The 15,961-nt window shown below is 42.5% G+C and overlaps 1 protein-coding gene across 2 annotated transcripts in view; it reads left to right on the top strand.

Moving 5' to 3' along the window:
• The window catches only part of DNAH11 (dynein axonemal heavy chain 11), a gene marked incomplete at its 5' end in the record, with an annotated part of 386,720 nt that overhangs the window by 180,662 nt on the left and 190,097 nt on the right, over positions 1 to 15,961 (top strand). The window contains 3 exons of one of the 2 annotated variants that reach the window (XM_080701838.1): positions 2,426 to 2,553; positions 5,913 to 6,061; positions 12,574 to 12,724. In XM_080701838.1, the coding sequence (XP_080557964.1) occupies positions 2,426 to 2,553; positions 5,913 to 6,061; positions 12,574 to 12,724 (428 nt within the window). Of the gene's footprint in view, positions 1 to 2,402; positions 2,554 to 5,912; positions 6,062 to 12,573; positions 12,725 to 15,961 lie in introns of both variants that reach the window. The other variant, XM_080701837.1, reaches the window with a different exon arrangement.

The raw sequence follows: 15,961 nt of genomic DNA, 5'->3' as shown, positions 1-15,961 counted from the left end.
CCTTTAGAATCTATCCTTCTTAGAGCCAGGCATGATGGTGCATGCTTGTAATCCCAGCATTTGGGAGGCCAAGACAGGAGGATTACAATTTGTAGCCAGCTGCACCTACTTAGGCCCTTTGCAACTTAGTGAGACCCTGTTTCAAAGTAAAGAATAAAAAATAGAGCTGGGGGTTTAGCTTGGAAATAGAATGCCCCTGGGTTCTATCCCCAGTACTGCAAAAAAAAAAAAAAAATTATCCTTCCATGGCCTACATGGCTCTAGTAGTAGTTGGTTCCCATTTGACATCTCTGACTTCGTTTCCTTCTCTGTCTTCACTTATTGAAATCTATTTCCTCCTCATCCCCTGGCTGTCCCAAGCCCATCATGGGGCCTTGGCATTTGATGTTTCCACCATCAGTGACACTCTTCCTCTCACTGTCTACATGGCTTGCTCTCCTAGGTTACTTAAGGTGACTGGACACTGTTGGTGGAAATGTAAATTAGTGCAGCCACTAAGGAGATCCATTTGCAGGTTCCTCAAAAGACTAGGAATGGTAGCCGGCGTAGTGGCCCACGCTTGTAATCCCAGCATTCGGGAGGCTGAGACCAGAGGATCATGGTTTGCGGACAGCCTCAGCTACTTACTGAGGCCCTCTGCAACTTCATAAGACCCTGTTTCAAATTAAAAAGAATAAAAAATATGGCAGGGGGTATAGTTCAGAGGTCGAATGCCCCTGGGTTCCATCCCCAGACCTTAAAAAAAATACTAGGGATAGAACCATCACATGACCCAACTATACCTACCACTCCACTCCTCAGTATCTTTCCAGAAGCTTTAAAGTCAAATAGTACAGTGGCACACGCATAACCATGTTTATAGCAGCACAGTTCACAATAGCCAAATTTTGGAACCAACCAAATATCCATCAGCAGATGAATGGATAAAGAAAATGTGATATATAGTCACACAATGGAATTCTACTCGGCCTTAAAGATTGTCATTGCAGAAAAATGTGTGGAATTGGAGAATGTTCTGCTAAATGAGATCAGCTAGTCTCAGAAGGTCAGGGTTGTATGTTTTCTCTCATATGTGGAATCTAGGGAGAAAATAGGTAACATGGGGACTTTCAGTAACGTGTAGAGAGAGTGTAGAGTAATGAAGGAATTTGGGTGAGGGATTAAGGGAGGGGAAGAAGGAGGATTGCAGAAGGAAACAGTTCAAATAATACAGTGGCAATATTTGAAGGGGTTACTGCCAATCCCGCTAACATGTATGGAGGAGATCGGGGTGGGAAACACACAAGAGCTGTGGGCAGGCATGTTTACATCACGTTGAACCTCACTGTGATGTATAATTGCAGTGCACTAATAAAAAAGTAAAAAAAAATGAAGTGGTTACATGTCAGAGAAACCATTAGAAACCTAATGTAATGGAGGACACACTTGGTCGTTCTCTCCCCTCTTGCTGTGTATCTACCCTTTCCTTCATCTATGGGACAATTTTTACTATCCTAGCCCAGCTGTTGTATTTTTATAAAGAACTATGGCCAGGAGAAAATTATTATTTATATATGCTGAAAATTTATGGAAGCCATTGGGGACCATCAGTAAACTTCGTTGGGTTTCATATAGGTCATGGTGGCAGGTGCTACTATATGCTGTCACTTGTTTTTTACACAAAATATTCCAAAGAGGATGTGCTCCAACGCACATATTGGTGTTAATTTGTTCAGCACAGCCCATATGCTTGAGTTTGAGAAGGTTGAAATTATTAAATATACCATGTAGTAGACCCAATACTTAGATACATAGTGATGGCAAAGAGTGCTGTGGATTTTATTTTATTGGTACACTGTATTTATTTTATTTTTTTGTAGTACTGGGAATTCAACCAGGGTCATTCTGCCTCTAAGCCACACCCACAGCCCTATTTTATTTTTTATTTTGAAATAGGATTCTGCTAGAGTTGCTGAGGGTCTCAATAAGTTGCTGGAGCCAGCCTCCGATCTGCTATCCTCCTGTCTCAGCCTCTCACTTACAGAGATTACAGTGGTGTGCAACCACACCCAATGACCATGGATTTCAAATGTTTTTTTAAATATATACACACCTTGTTAAGTAAAGAAAACTTGATGTAAGGGCAATGACCAAATGGTTCAAAGGATTGGATAGCACTTCTGAATGCTTTAGCAAACAGAGTTATGCTCTTGAGTACTGTTAGAATGGTGAAATAAACTAATATGTAGTCTAAAATAGATGCTGAACATTGCCTCCTGGTAAGTTTTGGAATTGCATCTGGAGCCCATGTGTAGCTCCAAGAAAGAAGTAGCAAAATTACTTTTATTAATGAAAGAACTTCCAGAATAAACAATACAAATTTATTTTAGAAATGAACGGCATTCAGCTTCATTATATATTAGTATCCTTTACCCTTATTTTATAGGTCTCTTCTCATCCATTCTGCGAGAACAAGCAAATCTCATGCATGACGGACCAAAATGGATCGTCTTAGATGGAGATATTGACCCCATGTGGATCGAGTCGCTGAATACGGTCATGGATGATAATAAGGTGACTAGCACTGCAGTGCCAAACCTTAAACATAACATCTGGAGGGCCAGCATGGTGCACCTGCCTGTAATCCTAGCACTTGGGAGGCCAAGACAGGAGGATTACAGGTTTGAAACCAGCCTCAGCAACTTAGCAAGATCCTTAGCACCTTAGCGAGATTTTGTTTCAAAATAAAAAGGGCTAAGGGTGTAGCTTGGAGGTAGAACGCTGCTGGGTTCAATCTCTAATGGCCCCTATAAAATAAAAAAAAACCTCTTGAGCAGATGAAAAATTCCAGGCACTTGTTGATATTAATTGTAGTTTTAAACTAAGCCTGGTATTCTTCTTGTACTCACTATTTTAAATATACATTTATTGGTGCATTTAAATTATACACCATAATGAGGTACAGAGTGATATAAACATACTGCACACAGCACTTGGTGTGTTTCCCTTCAGGTCCCACTCAGCTCCCTCCCCTTCCCTAAATGTCACTGATATTGGTGCTGATAACTTCATATATGTACATAGCATTACATTGTTTCCTTTATCCCTCTTTTGATAGATGACTTTTTCCTCATCTGTCTCAATTTCACAAGGATATTTTTATTTTAATAGTTTGAACCAAGAATTTTTATTTTTTATTTTTTAAAAAATTTTTATTGGTGCATTATAGTCATACATCATATTGAGGTTAAAAAAAACTTGTGTGGACATACATGCACACATCACCCATTTACCCTCTACCAATTACCACCCCATTCCCTCCCCATCCCTCCTTCCCATGCTTGGCTTAGCAATACCACTTCTGAGTATCTACCCAAAAACTACCAATCTAATGCATGTGTATCTATGTTCATAGCTGCACAATTCACCATAGCCAAAATATGGGACTAACCAAGATGTCCATCAACAGATGAATGGATTACAAAACTGTGGGATATGTGCACAATGGAATTTTATTCAGCCATTAAAAAAAACTCAGTTACATCATTTTCAGGGAAATGGATGGAACTGGAGGACAATATGCTAAGTGAGATTAGTCAGTCACAAAAAATAAGAGATCGGATGCTTTCCCTAATATGTGAAAGCTAAGGAGAAATGGGTCATAGGAGGAACTCTAGATGAAAAAGGAAATCCTATAAAGGAGCAAACAAGACAACTTAAAGGAGGGGATGGGAGAGGCGAAGAAGGAAATTCTCTAATTCACAAGGATTTTAAAGTAATGCATTCTCCTTATCTCTATAAATTTAATCCCCTTTAATGAGAGTTAGATGCATATCCAAGAATTATTTTGTACTTTTTGCCATTTTCTTTTTTATTGGTGTGTTATAATTATACATAGTCATGGGATTCATTGGGCTATGTCCGTACATGGACATTAGATATTTGGTCAATACCTCCACTTTCCCTTCCCTCCTCTCTCCCCCTGGTTCTTCTCCTCCACTCCACTGGTCTCTCTTTTATTTTCATGAGATTTCCCCCTGCTTCCCACCCTTTTTTCTCTCTAGTTTCCATATATAAAAGAAAAGATACAGCCCTTGACTTTCTGAGTCTGGCTTATTTCACTTAGCATAATGCCCTACAGTTCCATCCATTTACCTGCAAATGACATGATTTTGCTCTTCTTTATGGCCGAGTAAAAGCCCATTGTGTCTAGATACCACATTTTCTTTATTCAGTCACCTGTCAATGGACACTTGGGCTGGTTCCATAATTTGGCTAATGTGAATTTCACAACTACAAATATGTGTCACTATAGTAAGATGACTTAAATTTTTTTGTTAAATATCAAGCATCGGTCGGCTGTGGTGGCGCACACTTGTAATCTCCGCGCTTGGGAGGCAGAGACAGGAGGATCGCACAGGTTCGAAGCCAGCCACACGCGCTGGCTTTGGGGGCCCTGTTCCCAAATAAAAATGTAAAAATAGGTCTGGGAGTATAGCCCGGATGTAGAAGGGCTTCCAGGAACCCCAGTACCACCAAAAATTAAATAAATAAATAGAGCCGGGCGTGGTGACGCACGCTTGTAATCCCCGCGCTTGGGAGGCAGAGACAGGAGGATCGCGCAGGTTCGAAGCTAGCCGCATGCGCTGGCTTAGGAGACCCTGTTTCCAAATAAAAAATGTAAAAATAGGTCTGGGAGCGTAGCCCGGAGATAGAAGGGCTTCCAGGAACCCCAGTACCACCAAAAAATAAAAAAATAAAAAATAAATAAATAAATATCAAGCATCTTGCTATTTTTAGGAGCTAGTCTTAAATGAATTTATTTTATATGGTCTTTGATTAAATATAGAATTCTTTTTTTTGTGGTACTGATAGTGGAACCTAGGAGCTATACTCCAGGCTATACTCCAAGACCTATTTATACTTTATTTGTGTGTGAGTTTGTTTGTTTGTTTGTTTGTTTCTTTTGTTTTTGTTGGTACTGGGGTTCCTGGAAGCCCTTCTACTTCCGGGCTACACTCCCAGACCTATGTTTTTTATATTATTTATTTGGAAACAGGATCTCTTAAGCCAGAGAGGTTGGCTCCAAACCTTTGTGATCCTCCTGTCTCTGCCTCCCAAGCGCGGGGATTACAAGCGTGCACCACCACGCCCAGCTACTTTATTTGGAAACAGGGTCTCACTAAGTTGCTGAGAGCCTCACTCAGTAGCTGAGGCTGGCTTCAAACCTGTGCGATCCTCCTGTCTCAGCCTCCCAAGCGTAGGGATTACAAGCGTGCGCCACCACGCCCAGCTAAATATAGAATTCTTAGATGAGTTTGTGCCATGAGAATATTGGTGAAGGTTACGGATTGAAATCAACCAGCTCCTGTGGCTATAGATTGTGTCTGAATGCTTCCTCAAGCATTCTGCCGTGGTTGATCCAGCATCTTCAGCAAAAATAAGTAAATAAAAATTAAAAAGTGATGGTACTAGTTTGTGAGACACTGATTAAGCAACAGAAGTTTTGTTGCTGGGAACAAGAAACTGGTAACCATCAGTGCTCCAGAACGGAATTAAAACCACTTTTAGTGAGTCATAATCAATGCTGTCTGAACTGTGACATGGTTCACCATAAACAGGTGTGGCGTCTTTGTGCTTGCATGAGTTTCTATAGGACAGTGGACAACTGTGGTGTCTCTGATTCTGGAGAAATTTACTTTTGTGCCATTTAGGCCTAGCCATGTGCTCGTCTTCTATTTGGCAATGTTATTCTCAAGGGTCGGTCAGGCTGCCCTGGATGGGCGAGAGCTTAGATCTTAACTCAGGTGCTTGCTAGTGGGGTCTGAGCTCACGGCCTCTGACTCTTCTCCAAGGGAGGACGGGGTTGGGGGGGCCTGACAGCCTTCCTTTTGCCCTGATGACAGTGCCAACTGCCCTGCCGCTCACTCCAGGTGCTGACCCTGGCCAGCAATGAGCGGGTGGCCCTCACCCCGTCCATGCGGCTCCTGTTCGAGATCCATCACTTGAGGACCGCGACCCCAGCGACTGTCTCCAGAGCTGGGATTCTGTATGTGAACCCTCAAGATCTGGGCTGGAATCCGTGAGTATTTCTTTCTTTTTATTTCTTTACTGTTGTTGTTTATGAGAACAAAACACATATTTAACGTAAAATTTACCACTTTAATAATTTCTGAGTGTGCAGTTCTGGGGCACTAAGTGCATCCGCGTTGCTGGGCAGCCATCCCGCCACTGACCTGTGCATCTCCCTAAACTGAAGCTCTAGCCATTGGGCAGCACCTCCCATTTCCTTCTCTTCTTAGCTCCAGGCAACCTTATTCTGCGTTCTGTCTTATAATTTGACTATTCTAGGTACCTCATATAAGTGGAATCAAATATTATTTGTTAATTTCTGATGGGCTTATTTCACTTAACATAGGGTCAACTCATCTGTGTGTCAGAATTTCCTTCTTTTTTAAGGCTGAATAATATTCCACTGTATAGACACACCAGTTAATTCATTCTTCCACTGATGATACCTTTTAGTTATTGTGGATAAAACTACTATGAATATAGACACTAAATATCTCTTCAAATTACAGTTTTCAATTTTTTTTATTATTATATCCACAGGAGTAGAATGGTAGAATGGCCATATCATATTTTAATTCTATTTTTAATACTTTTTAATATTTTTAAGAACTGCCATGCTGCTTTCCATAATAGCTGAATGATTTTACACTCCTCCCTGCAATGCAGGAGAAGATGTGCTCAATTTCTATACATCCTTCCCAACACTTGTTACTTTCTTTTTTCCTTTATTTCTTAGTAGCAACCAAGCTAATAGGTGCGAAGTAGTATCACATGGTAGTTCTGATTTGCATTTCTCTAATGATTAGTGATGCAGAGTATGTTTTTATGTGCTTATCATTGGTATTTCTTCCTTGCAAACATGGCTCTGAGTTCTTTGTTCATTTTTTTAATCAAATGGTGTTTTTTTTAAATCTCAGGTTAAAAAATACCAAGTTTTATAATCATTTGAAGAAGATATTAGCAATTAAACCTAAGGCTAATTAGACTAATGTAAATTAGCACCTGGATGGCTCAAACATTTTTACTTGGACATTGCCTTGCTGACATACCTTGAACATGTTAAAACCCAGTAAATATTTGTTGGATAAGTGGATTTGTTGGATAAGTGAAGAGCATACATATAAATGGTGCTCTTATAAATAATTACATAATTTGAGTCAGGCGTGGTGGCACATGCTTTTAATTTCAGTACTTGGGAGGCTGGGACAGAAGGATCGCACAGGTTCGAAAGCAGCCTCAGCTACTTAGTGGAGACTCTGTTTCCAAATTTAAAAAAAAATAGAAAATAGGTCTGGGAGTGTAGCCCAGAGGTAGAAGGCCCCTGGATTCCATCCCCAGTACCACAAAATAAATAAATAAATAAATAAATAAATAAATAAATAATAAATAAACAAATAAAGAAATAATTTGACGAGCATGTGTATGTCTGTGAGTGTGCATAACATGCAGACATGAACAGTGGAGATGCTTTGGTTTAGAGACAGTCACCGTGTCCACTTGCCTCCTCTTCAGCTGCGTACGCTTTGCGCAGTGGTCCTGGTGGTCACGTGTCACAGTCACCCGCAGCAGTCTCACTCTGCACCTTAGGGGCCTCTGAGCTCTGCAGGGGGCCGGGCCTGTGGCCGGCACACTTCCTGGGTTGGACACATTCTGTTCACCCTTCTCCTCCTGCTCGGTGCCCTCGGCTGTCCCAGATCAGCCACGCAATGGGTTTCGTGCCCTCCGACCCCTGATTGGTTTGGCCAATGAGGAGCCCTGGCAAGAAATGGGAGAGGGGAGAGTGAGGCCAGCTGCTTACTTCCGAGCCCCCTTCCTACAGGATCAGCTCAGGGCGCTGTGTCCCTTAACTGCAGGTGGCAGCTCCTATGGAATTTCTCCACAAGATGCCCTCTCTCTGGGTTGTAGAGGCCCCCCATTCACGTTTCCGCGCAGCCCCAGGTACCTGAACCATTCCTGGTTAGCATCCTGTGTTACTCAGCCTTATTCTGCTGTAACAGATTCCTGAGATAATCGATCCTGTTTTGCCGGAGGGGGACTGGAGACTGAACCCAGGGGTATTCTACCTCTGAGCTATACTCCCAGCTCTATTTTTAGTTTTTGTCTTAAGACAGGGTTTCCCCAAGTTGCAGAGGGCCTCACTAAGTTGCTGAGGCTGGCCACAAACCTAGGATCCTCCCGTTTCAGCCTCCTAAGTCCTGGGATTACAGGTGTGTGCCACCACATCCAACTGTAATCAGTGCTAAAAGAGAAAGTTTGTCTGGGCTCATGGTTACAGAAATGGATTCACTAGCACCTTTGCTCTTGGGCATGTGGCTAAGTAATATATCTGGCAGAGCACATAGTGGAGCAAAAACTTTCACCTCATGGCCAGGATGCTAAGAGAGGAAGAAAGAGAGCGGGTCCCACCATCCTCTTCAAGGGACCAGTCCAGGTCAAGCAATCTAAAAGCTCCCATTAGACCCCCGCCTTGTACAGGTTCCAAAGCCTCCAATGGTGCCGTAGATGTGGAATGAAGCCTTTGGCTCAAGGGCCTGTGGGAGGAGACATTCCTGACCCAAACTACGGCACACCCTGGGGGCCCCCGGCATCTCCCTACCGTGGCTCTTCTTGCACAGGCCTTCCTTGGTAACTAGCCCTTTTGTCAATCCTTCCCTGGTGTGTGTGTGTATGGAGGAGGGATGAGGAGAAGGCGGAGGAGGAGGGAGAGGAGGAAGAAGAGGGAGAGGAGGAGAGAAAGGAGGAGAGAGAGGAGGAGGAAGAGGAGAAAGAGGGAGAGGAGGAGGAAGAGGGGGAGGAGGAGGGAGAGGAGGAGAGAGAGGAGGAGGAAGAGGAGAAAGAGGGAGAGGAGGAGGAGGGAGAGGAGGAGGAAGAGGGAGAGGAGGAGGGAGAGGAGGAGAGAAAGGAGGAGAGAGAGGAGGAGGAGGAGGAGAAAGAGGGAGAGGAGGAGGAGGGAGAGGAGGAGGGAGAGGAAGAAGAAGAGGAAGAGAAGGAGGAGGGAGAGGAGGAGGAGGGAGAGGAGAAAGAGGGAGAGGAGGAGGGAAAGGAGGAAGAAGAGGAAGAGGAGGAGGAGGGAGAGGAGGAGGAAGAGGGAGAGGAGAAAGAGGGAGAGGAGGAGGAGGGAGAGGAGGAGGAGGGAGAGGAGAAAGAGGGAGAGGAGGAGGAGGAGGGAGAGGAGGAGGAAGAGGAGGAGAAGGAGGAGGAAAGAGAGGAGAGGGATTGGGCACGGTAGTGGTTGGTGCATGCTTTTAAGCCAAGTACCTGGGAGGCTAAGACATGAAGAGGGTAGGTTCCAGGCTAGCCTGAGCAACTGAGCAAGGCCCTATTGGAATGTAGTGAGACTTTGTTTCAAAATAAAAATATAAAATAGGGATGGGCTGTAGCTTAGAGGTAAGCTGCTCCTAGTTCTGGAAATATCCCCAGACACACACACACACACACACACACACACACACACACACAAGAGAGAGAGAGAGAGAGAGAGAGAGAGAGAGAGTGTGTGTGTGTGTGTGCGCGCGCGCGTGCGCTGGGGATTGAACCCAGGTGGATTCTCTCTCTAAGCTACAACCTCCAGCCCTTTTTATTTTTTATTAGAAAGCAGAGATTGTTAAATTGCTGAGGGTGGTCTTGAACCTGTGATCTTCCTGCCTAAGCCTCCTAAGTGCTGGGATTACAGGTGTGTATCACCATGCCCCGCTCCTGTTATCCTAATGTAATCCTGCCAGATGCTGGCTTATCTATTTCTCCAGGCTAATGAGCTGATTCACTTAGTAAAACCTTACCTTTCACCAGTGGTGGCGCACGCTTGTAATCCCAGCATTCGGGAGGCTGAGACCGGAGGATCCCGGTTCGCGGGCAGCCTCAGCTACTTAGTGAGGCCCTCTGCAACTCAGTGAGACTCTGTTTCAAAATAAAGAATAAAAAATAGGACAAGGTATGTAGCTCAGAGGTCAAATGCCCCTGGGTTCCATCCCCAGACCCACATGCACACAAAAAAATCAAAAGGAACGTTTGTGTGTGTGTGTATGTGTGAAGTGAGATGGAAAAATTTGCAAATAAATCAGATGTGCATCTTCAGTTTTGGCCATTGGTGAAGATAATGGCCTCTTTTTTGTCTTTTAAATATCTATTTTTATTATTCCAACTATGAAAGTTTAGCAATAGCTTCTACATGAATCTTTAAACTGTGCATATTTATCAATGAGTAATTTCTATGTTGTACTGTGTAACATGGTTGAGCCCTAAGAGAGGCCTCTGTTGTCCTTTTTGGGGTGTTTCAGTCAGCAATCTTACTGCTGTAATCCAAAATACCACAACTTAGAGGAAGGGAGATTTATTTGCTTATAGTTCTGGAGATTTCAGTCATTCAGTTCATGTGAAGCTGAGTTATATCTGCAGAGCTCAGGGCATGGTGCTGGGGAAAAGAGAGAGAGAGAGAGAGAGAGAGAGAGAGAGAGAGAGAGAGAGAGAGAGGGAGGGAGGGAGGGAGGGAGAAGAAGGAGGAGGAGGAGGAGGAGGAGGAGGAGAAGGAGGAGGAGGAGGAGGAGGAGGAGGAGGAGAGGAGGAGGAGGAGGAGAGGAGGAAGAGAGAAGAGCGAGAACACAGCAGTGATCATGGAGGCTGGAAATGAGAGCATGCAGGGGGTTTCAAAGACCCATATGAATGGAATTCTTTTCCCAGTTTCTTTTTCAGTGGATTCATGTTGGTGTATAGAAAAGTGATTGATTTTTGTAAGTTGGTTTTGTATCCAGCTACTTTTCTGAATGTGTTCATCAGCTCTAGAAGGCTTCTGGTTGAGGTTTTTTTAATTTTCTAAGTGTAGAATCTTATAATCTGCAAACAAAGATAATTTCTACCAATGTAACCAATATGTCCTGGAGAGGTAGCTAGTGGGGTGGAACCCAGAGGGAAACATGCCAAATGCTATGGCATTTATGTCTATATCACTCTGAACTTTGAAATGATACATAATTAACAGTGCAGCCATAAAAATACTTTTAAATGATGGAACCGGGATGCAGACCCAGGCAGTGTGAGTTGAGAGTTTTGTCTCCCTTTTAAGGATCCTCCCTGCAGCCCCCAGATAATGTCTGGATACGAAGATCCCATGTGGCAGCTGGCATGCAGTGAAGCGGTAGCTGAGGGCCAAGCGTGGCCTGCGTGCCCTGCCCCCACTCACCTGTTTTGTGCTGGTCTGTGGTACCACCACTCCGCTCTCGGGCAACTGGACTTCCACTGAAAACCATTCCTCTCTAACCTAAAGTTTCAGCAGTTGACATTTTATAAATCTAACCATAGTGTGCTGTTGCTGAATATTTAATAAAACCCTATGGTGAGGTCTTTTGAAAAGTGAAGGGAACCTTTTGTAGGATCATTAGCGTGCCTTAGTTTCTTCTGCTATGCAAAATGTGAAACCTGGTTTGCTTAAAGCGGAGGACGGCCATGACTGGCCCGTGGTCAGCCGTCTCCCTGCTGCTTCAGGACGTGGTGATTACCACCGCTTTCTACTTAGGACGTCCCAAGTGATAGTGTTCACTTAGCATGTCTTCATTTCACCCCAAGGACTACTCGGTTGCCACAAAGGCATGCTTTGTTCCCTTGGTAAGGAGCCCATTAATAGGTCAGAGATAAGCCGGGCATGGTGGCGCACGCTTGTGATCCCCACGCTTGGGAGACAGGAGGATCGCGCAGGTTCGAAGCCAGCCTCAACTACTTAGTGAGGCCCTCAGCAACTCTGTGAGACCCTGTTTCCAAATAAAATATAAAATAGGTCAGGGGCACAGCCTGGAGGTAGAGGCCCCTGGGTTCCATCCCCAAGACCGCAAAAAAATATATGTCAGAGATATTTAACATATCAAAATTAAAGTTTTATAAGCTTCGGATTCTCTCTCTCTCTCTCTCTCTCTCTCTCTCTCTCTCACACACACACACACACACACACACACACACACACACACACACACGCATGAGATACCATTTGAGAGTCCTTTGTCAGAAACACATTATCAGCTATCAGCTTGGTGTAAACATTGAGTCCAGTGGAAAAGGAGTGAATTCAGGATTGCCCCTATGGAATTTTCACCTCTTTTGTAACTAATTTCTCATTACGGAATAATTGATGCCTAGGTTAATTAAGAAAAATGCCGAGCTGCTTCATAAATAAGGGCTCCACCACGGAAATGATTCCAGTCCCTTAGGAAATGGCACACTGACCTCCTAGGAATGTTCACTAATGTTCTCCTTACGCTCTGTTATGTTTGGCTGCTAAGTGCTATTAGAAGTCCCTTTTACATTCTTTTCATTAAACTAAGAGTGGTCATTAAAACAAGTTGTTCAAGGAACATTTTAAGGGATTTCATCTGGAGGAACTGAAGGAACGCGCTAACTCGGCCTGAGTGTTGCTCCGCTGTGTTGAGAGCAGGGCTTTGGGGAAGTCGTGGGACTCGGCTTTTCAGGCCTTTCAGGTAAAAAAAAAAAAAAAAAAAAAAAAAGCTTTCAGGTAAATGCTTTTCTGTTTCTTTTCAGGTATGTGGCCAGTTGGATAGACAGAAGGCAGCAGCAATCCGAAAAGGCCAATTTAACTATTCTTTTTGAAAAGTATGTTCCTGCGTGCTTGGATAAGCTGAGAACAAGCTTTAAAGCCATCACCTCGATTCCAGAGAATAGCCTGGTGCAGGTTTGTCTCCCCTTACACCGTCCGACATCCTCTTCCCAACGGGGCTTGGCCAGGACCACACGAGTGTGTGCTTAAGAAGGTGGAATGATTTCTGGGATTCGTAGGTTGCTTAGCCGTCCTTCCTTAGCCTCTGGGGGCCCTGGGGCCTTTTGCAAACTGCTGTCCCACACAATCACACTATTGTTGCCATTTGGGTTTGTGGTCATTTTCTTGAGACTGTGACCTAACGGGCTGAAGCCATATTTTCGTCACTTTTTTATCCTTCGAGATTTGCATAGTTCTTTGCACACAGTAGGTACTGAACATGTGTTGAATCCTGGGTTCCTTCCAAGCATAGTGGAACAGAATTAGAAGAACAAAGGAAAGCATCCAAATTCTTTTACACAGGTGCCACCTCCCGCAGACACCCCCCTCCACATAGCCCCAAACGCGTATCAGTCTGCATGAAGATTTCATAGTACTCCTGGGATAAGTGTTTTCTGATCCTCACAGTGAGACAGCTGGTTAAGAGTGAAGCATATCTATGATTTGTTGTCATGGAAGCAAATGAAAATAATTCACAGTACTCAGAAATAAAGATTGTGATCATAATCTCAGCATGAAGAAAAACTGTCCCCAACCCTTACAAGGATCAAACTTCCTGAAGGTTTACAATGGAAACCTTCCCTTCCTTCCTGTAGGAGCAAAATTGGTTTCTAAGTACTTTGTTACTACTAAGTTACTGTGTTACCAAATTTGTTTGAAGCTAATTTAGAAATAGTTGCAGGCATAATAAGAAGGGAAAGTTCAGGTTTGGGGATAATTCACACACCAATTAAGTAAACGATAGTATTCAACAGTAATTATCTGAGGTATAATTTATTTCTGAAAGCAGGTCTGAATTTATTCATAATGAATTAATTATGTGGTTAGCCTAATTAGACTTCCTCTGGTGTAATACTTGCAAAAAGCACGATCGTGTTCTTTCTCAAGTTCACTTGTGTATTTGTGCGATTCTCTGTGGTGTGAACTTTTCCATTCAAGAGTAGTGTGAAAATAGGTCAGTAGGAATTAATATGACTTTTGCTTTTACTTCTTCTTTTGTAGTATTCAGAAAGATCTGACCCGGCTCCTTTTAGGCTGTTGTTTGCAGAGTAGTTGGTGTTCTGTCATTATTCATAAATTTGAGACAAATATGGATGTAAAACAAAATAACTTAAAATGGCTATCTTAAAATATTGATGCACTGTTTCTCAGTATATGAAATGTCTTCTATTTAAACTTGATAAAGTGTATTAACTTTTTTATAATATACATTAAAATGAAATTTTATTAATTGTTGATATAATGGTTAAATGTTTCTAAAGTACTGCATTTGGGATAAAATAAAGGATGCTAAGATGTATTGGCATGTTCTCCTAAGAACACCACATTGGATTTCTTCCAGTCTTGTTTTGTTTTGATTTTCACCATTTTTTAGAACAACATGGTTTCTACTCAGAATAATAAAGATTCCGTGTTTTGCAATCTTTTCCTACACGACAAATTGGACAGTTTTATTAAGAAATTGTCATATAAGTTGGCAAACAAGCACAATATAAAATCATAGAAATCAGGAGAGACGATTTTAAAATATAACAGGTGCTCACCTACTTAAATGAAAAATATTCTCCATCTTTCATGGCTAGAAAAGAAAAGCGCATGTACAACACCGAGCTGGCATCGCTGGGTGTATGGTAGTGACAAAATGCTATTACTACTTCCAAAAAACTGGACCAGAAGCGCTTTTACTTCCTAGGATCTGTGACAGTGCTAATTCACGGCAGCTCTTTTCGAGCTTGAGGGAAGTAACCCTAACTTTGTTAGTTGCTGGTTATCATTTGATATGGTAATGCCACGGTCCCCTGGGGAATGTCAGGTTGCCCTGAACACGTGGTATGCTTGGGACCAACGAAACACATTGTTGTTTTGCCTGCGGTATATGAAGAACAAGTTCCTGAGCAGCATTTCTTCCAAAATTAAATTTAGCCTGGTGTCCAAAAATGCCGCAGACTAAGGCTGCCAGTTCAACTTTCTACAATTACAACAGGTGAAAACGCTGCCAAAGCGTGGAGAGAAGCAGGCGCCCTAGTCCCTGGCAGGGGAAAAATAGTAAATAAATGCTTCCCGTCCAGCTGGGTCTTAGGAATCCACTCCCAGTGACTTTGTACAACTTCATTTATTAATAAGAAAATATATCTTCAGTATGCTTTTATTTGCTTTATTTAGTACTAAAGATTGAACCCAGGGGCATTCTACCTTTGACCTACGCCATAGAGCTATTTTATTTTTTTTATTTTGAAACAGGGTCTTACTAAGTCGCTGAGGCTGACCTCGAACCTGTGATCCTACCATCTCAGCCTCCCACGAACTGGGATTACAGGAATGAATTCAGTAAGTTTTTATGTGAGAAAATAGGTTACAGAATACCATGTTAGTATGATTTTCTATTTATAAAAAAGTGAATATAGTTATATATTAGTTATGTGTTCTCTTTGCATATATGCATTTGTAGTTAATCTAGTGATTATTAATTGAATCATTTAAATTTTTATTTTTATATTTTATTTATTTGTTTATTTATTTATTTATTTTGGTGGTACTGGGGTTCCTGGAAGCCCTTCTACCTCCAGGCTACACTCCCAGACCTATTTTTTAATATTTTTATTTGGAAACAGGGTCTCTTAAGCCAGCACGGCTAGCTTCGAACCTGCGCAATCCTCCTGTCTCTGCCTCCCAGGCAGCGCGGGGATTACAAGTGTGTGCCACCACGCCCAGCTATTTTTATTTTTTAAATATGGAAAGCTTCATAAATTTGAGTGTCCTCTTTGCACAGGGGCCATGCTAATCTTCTCTCCATTGTTCCAATTTTAGTGCATGCACTGCTGAAGTAAGCGCAAAGTTTTATTCTTATATTCAATTGTTTTCTCCCTTAAAGCAAAACATTGCCTTTTCTTCTGTTATTTTTGGATAAATGGCTTGCATTTGAGAATTGAACCTGAATTCAACATATTCTTTTTTTTTCCTGATTTTTTTGGATACAAATGTCAAATCTTTTCCTATTTATTTTTATACTTTTATTGTTGTATTATAGTCTCACCTCCTAATGCAGCTCCTAGTGACGATGACACACATCACACAGCACGTGGGCTCCCCCAGCGCTCTCCCCACGCCCCTTCCTTATACAGGATACTGACGTGGCACTGGTATTCTCACGTA

This window comes from Muscardinus avellanarius (assembly GCF_963383645.1).
Source record: "Muscardinus avellanarius genome assembly, chromosome: 9".
NCBI classification, from domain to species: Eukaryota; Metazoa; Chordata; class Mammalia; order Rodentia; family Gliridae; genus Muscardinus; species Muscardinus avellanarius.
The sequence above is the reverse complement of the archived record's forward strand: the minus strand, read 5'-3'. Positions and strand labels throughout refer to the sequence as shown.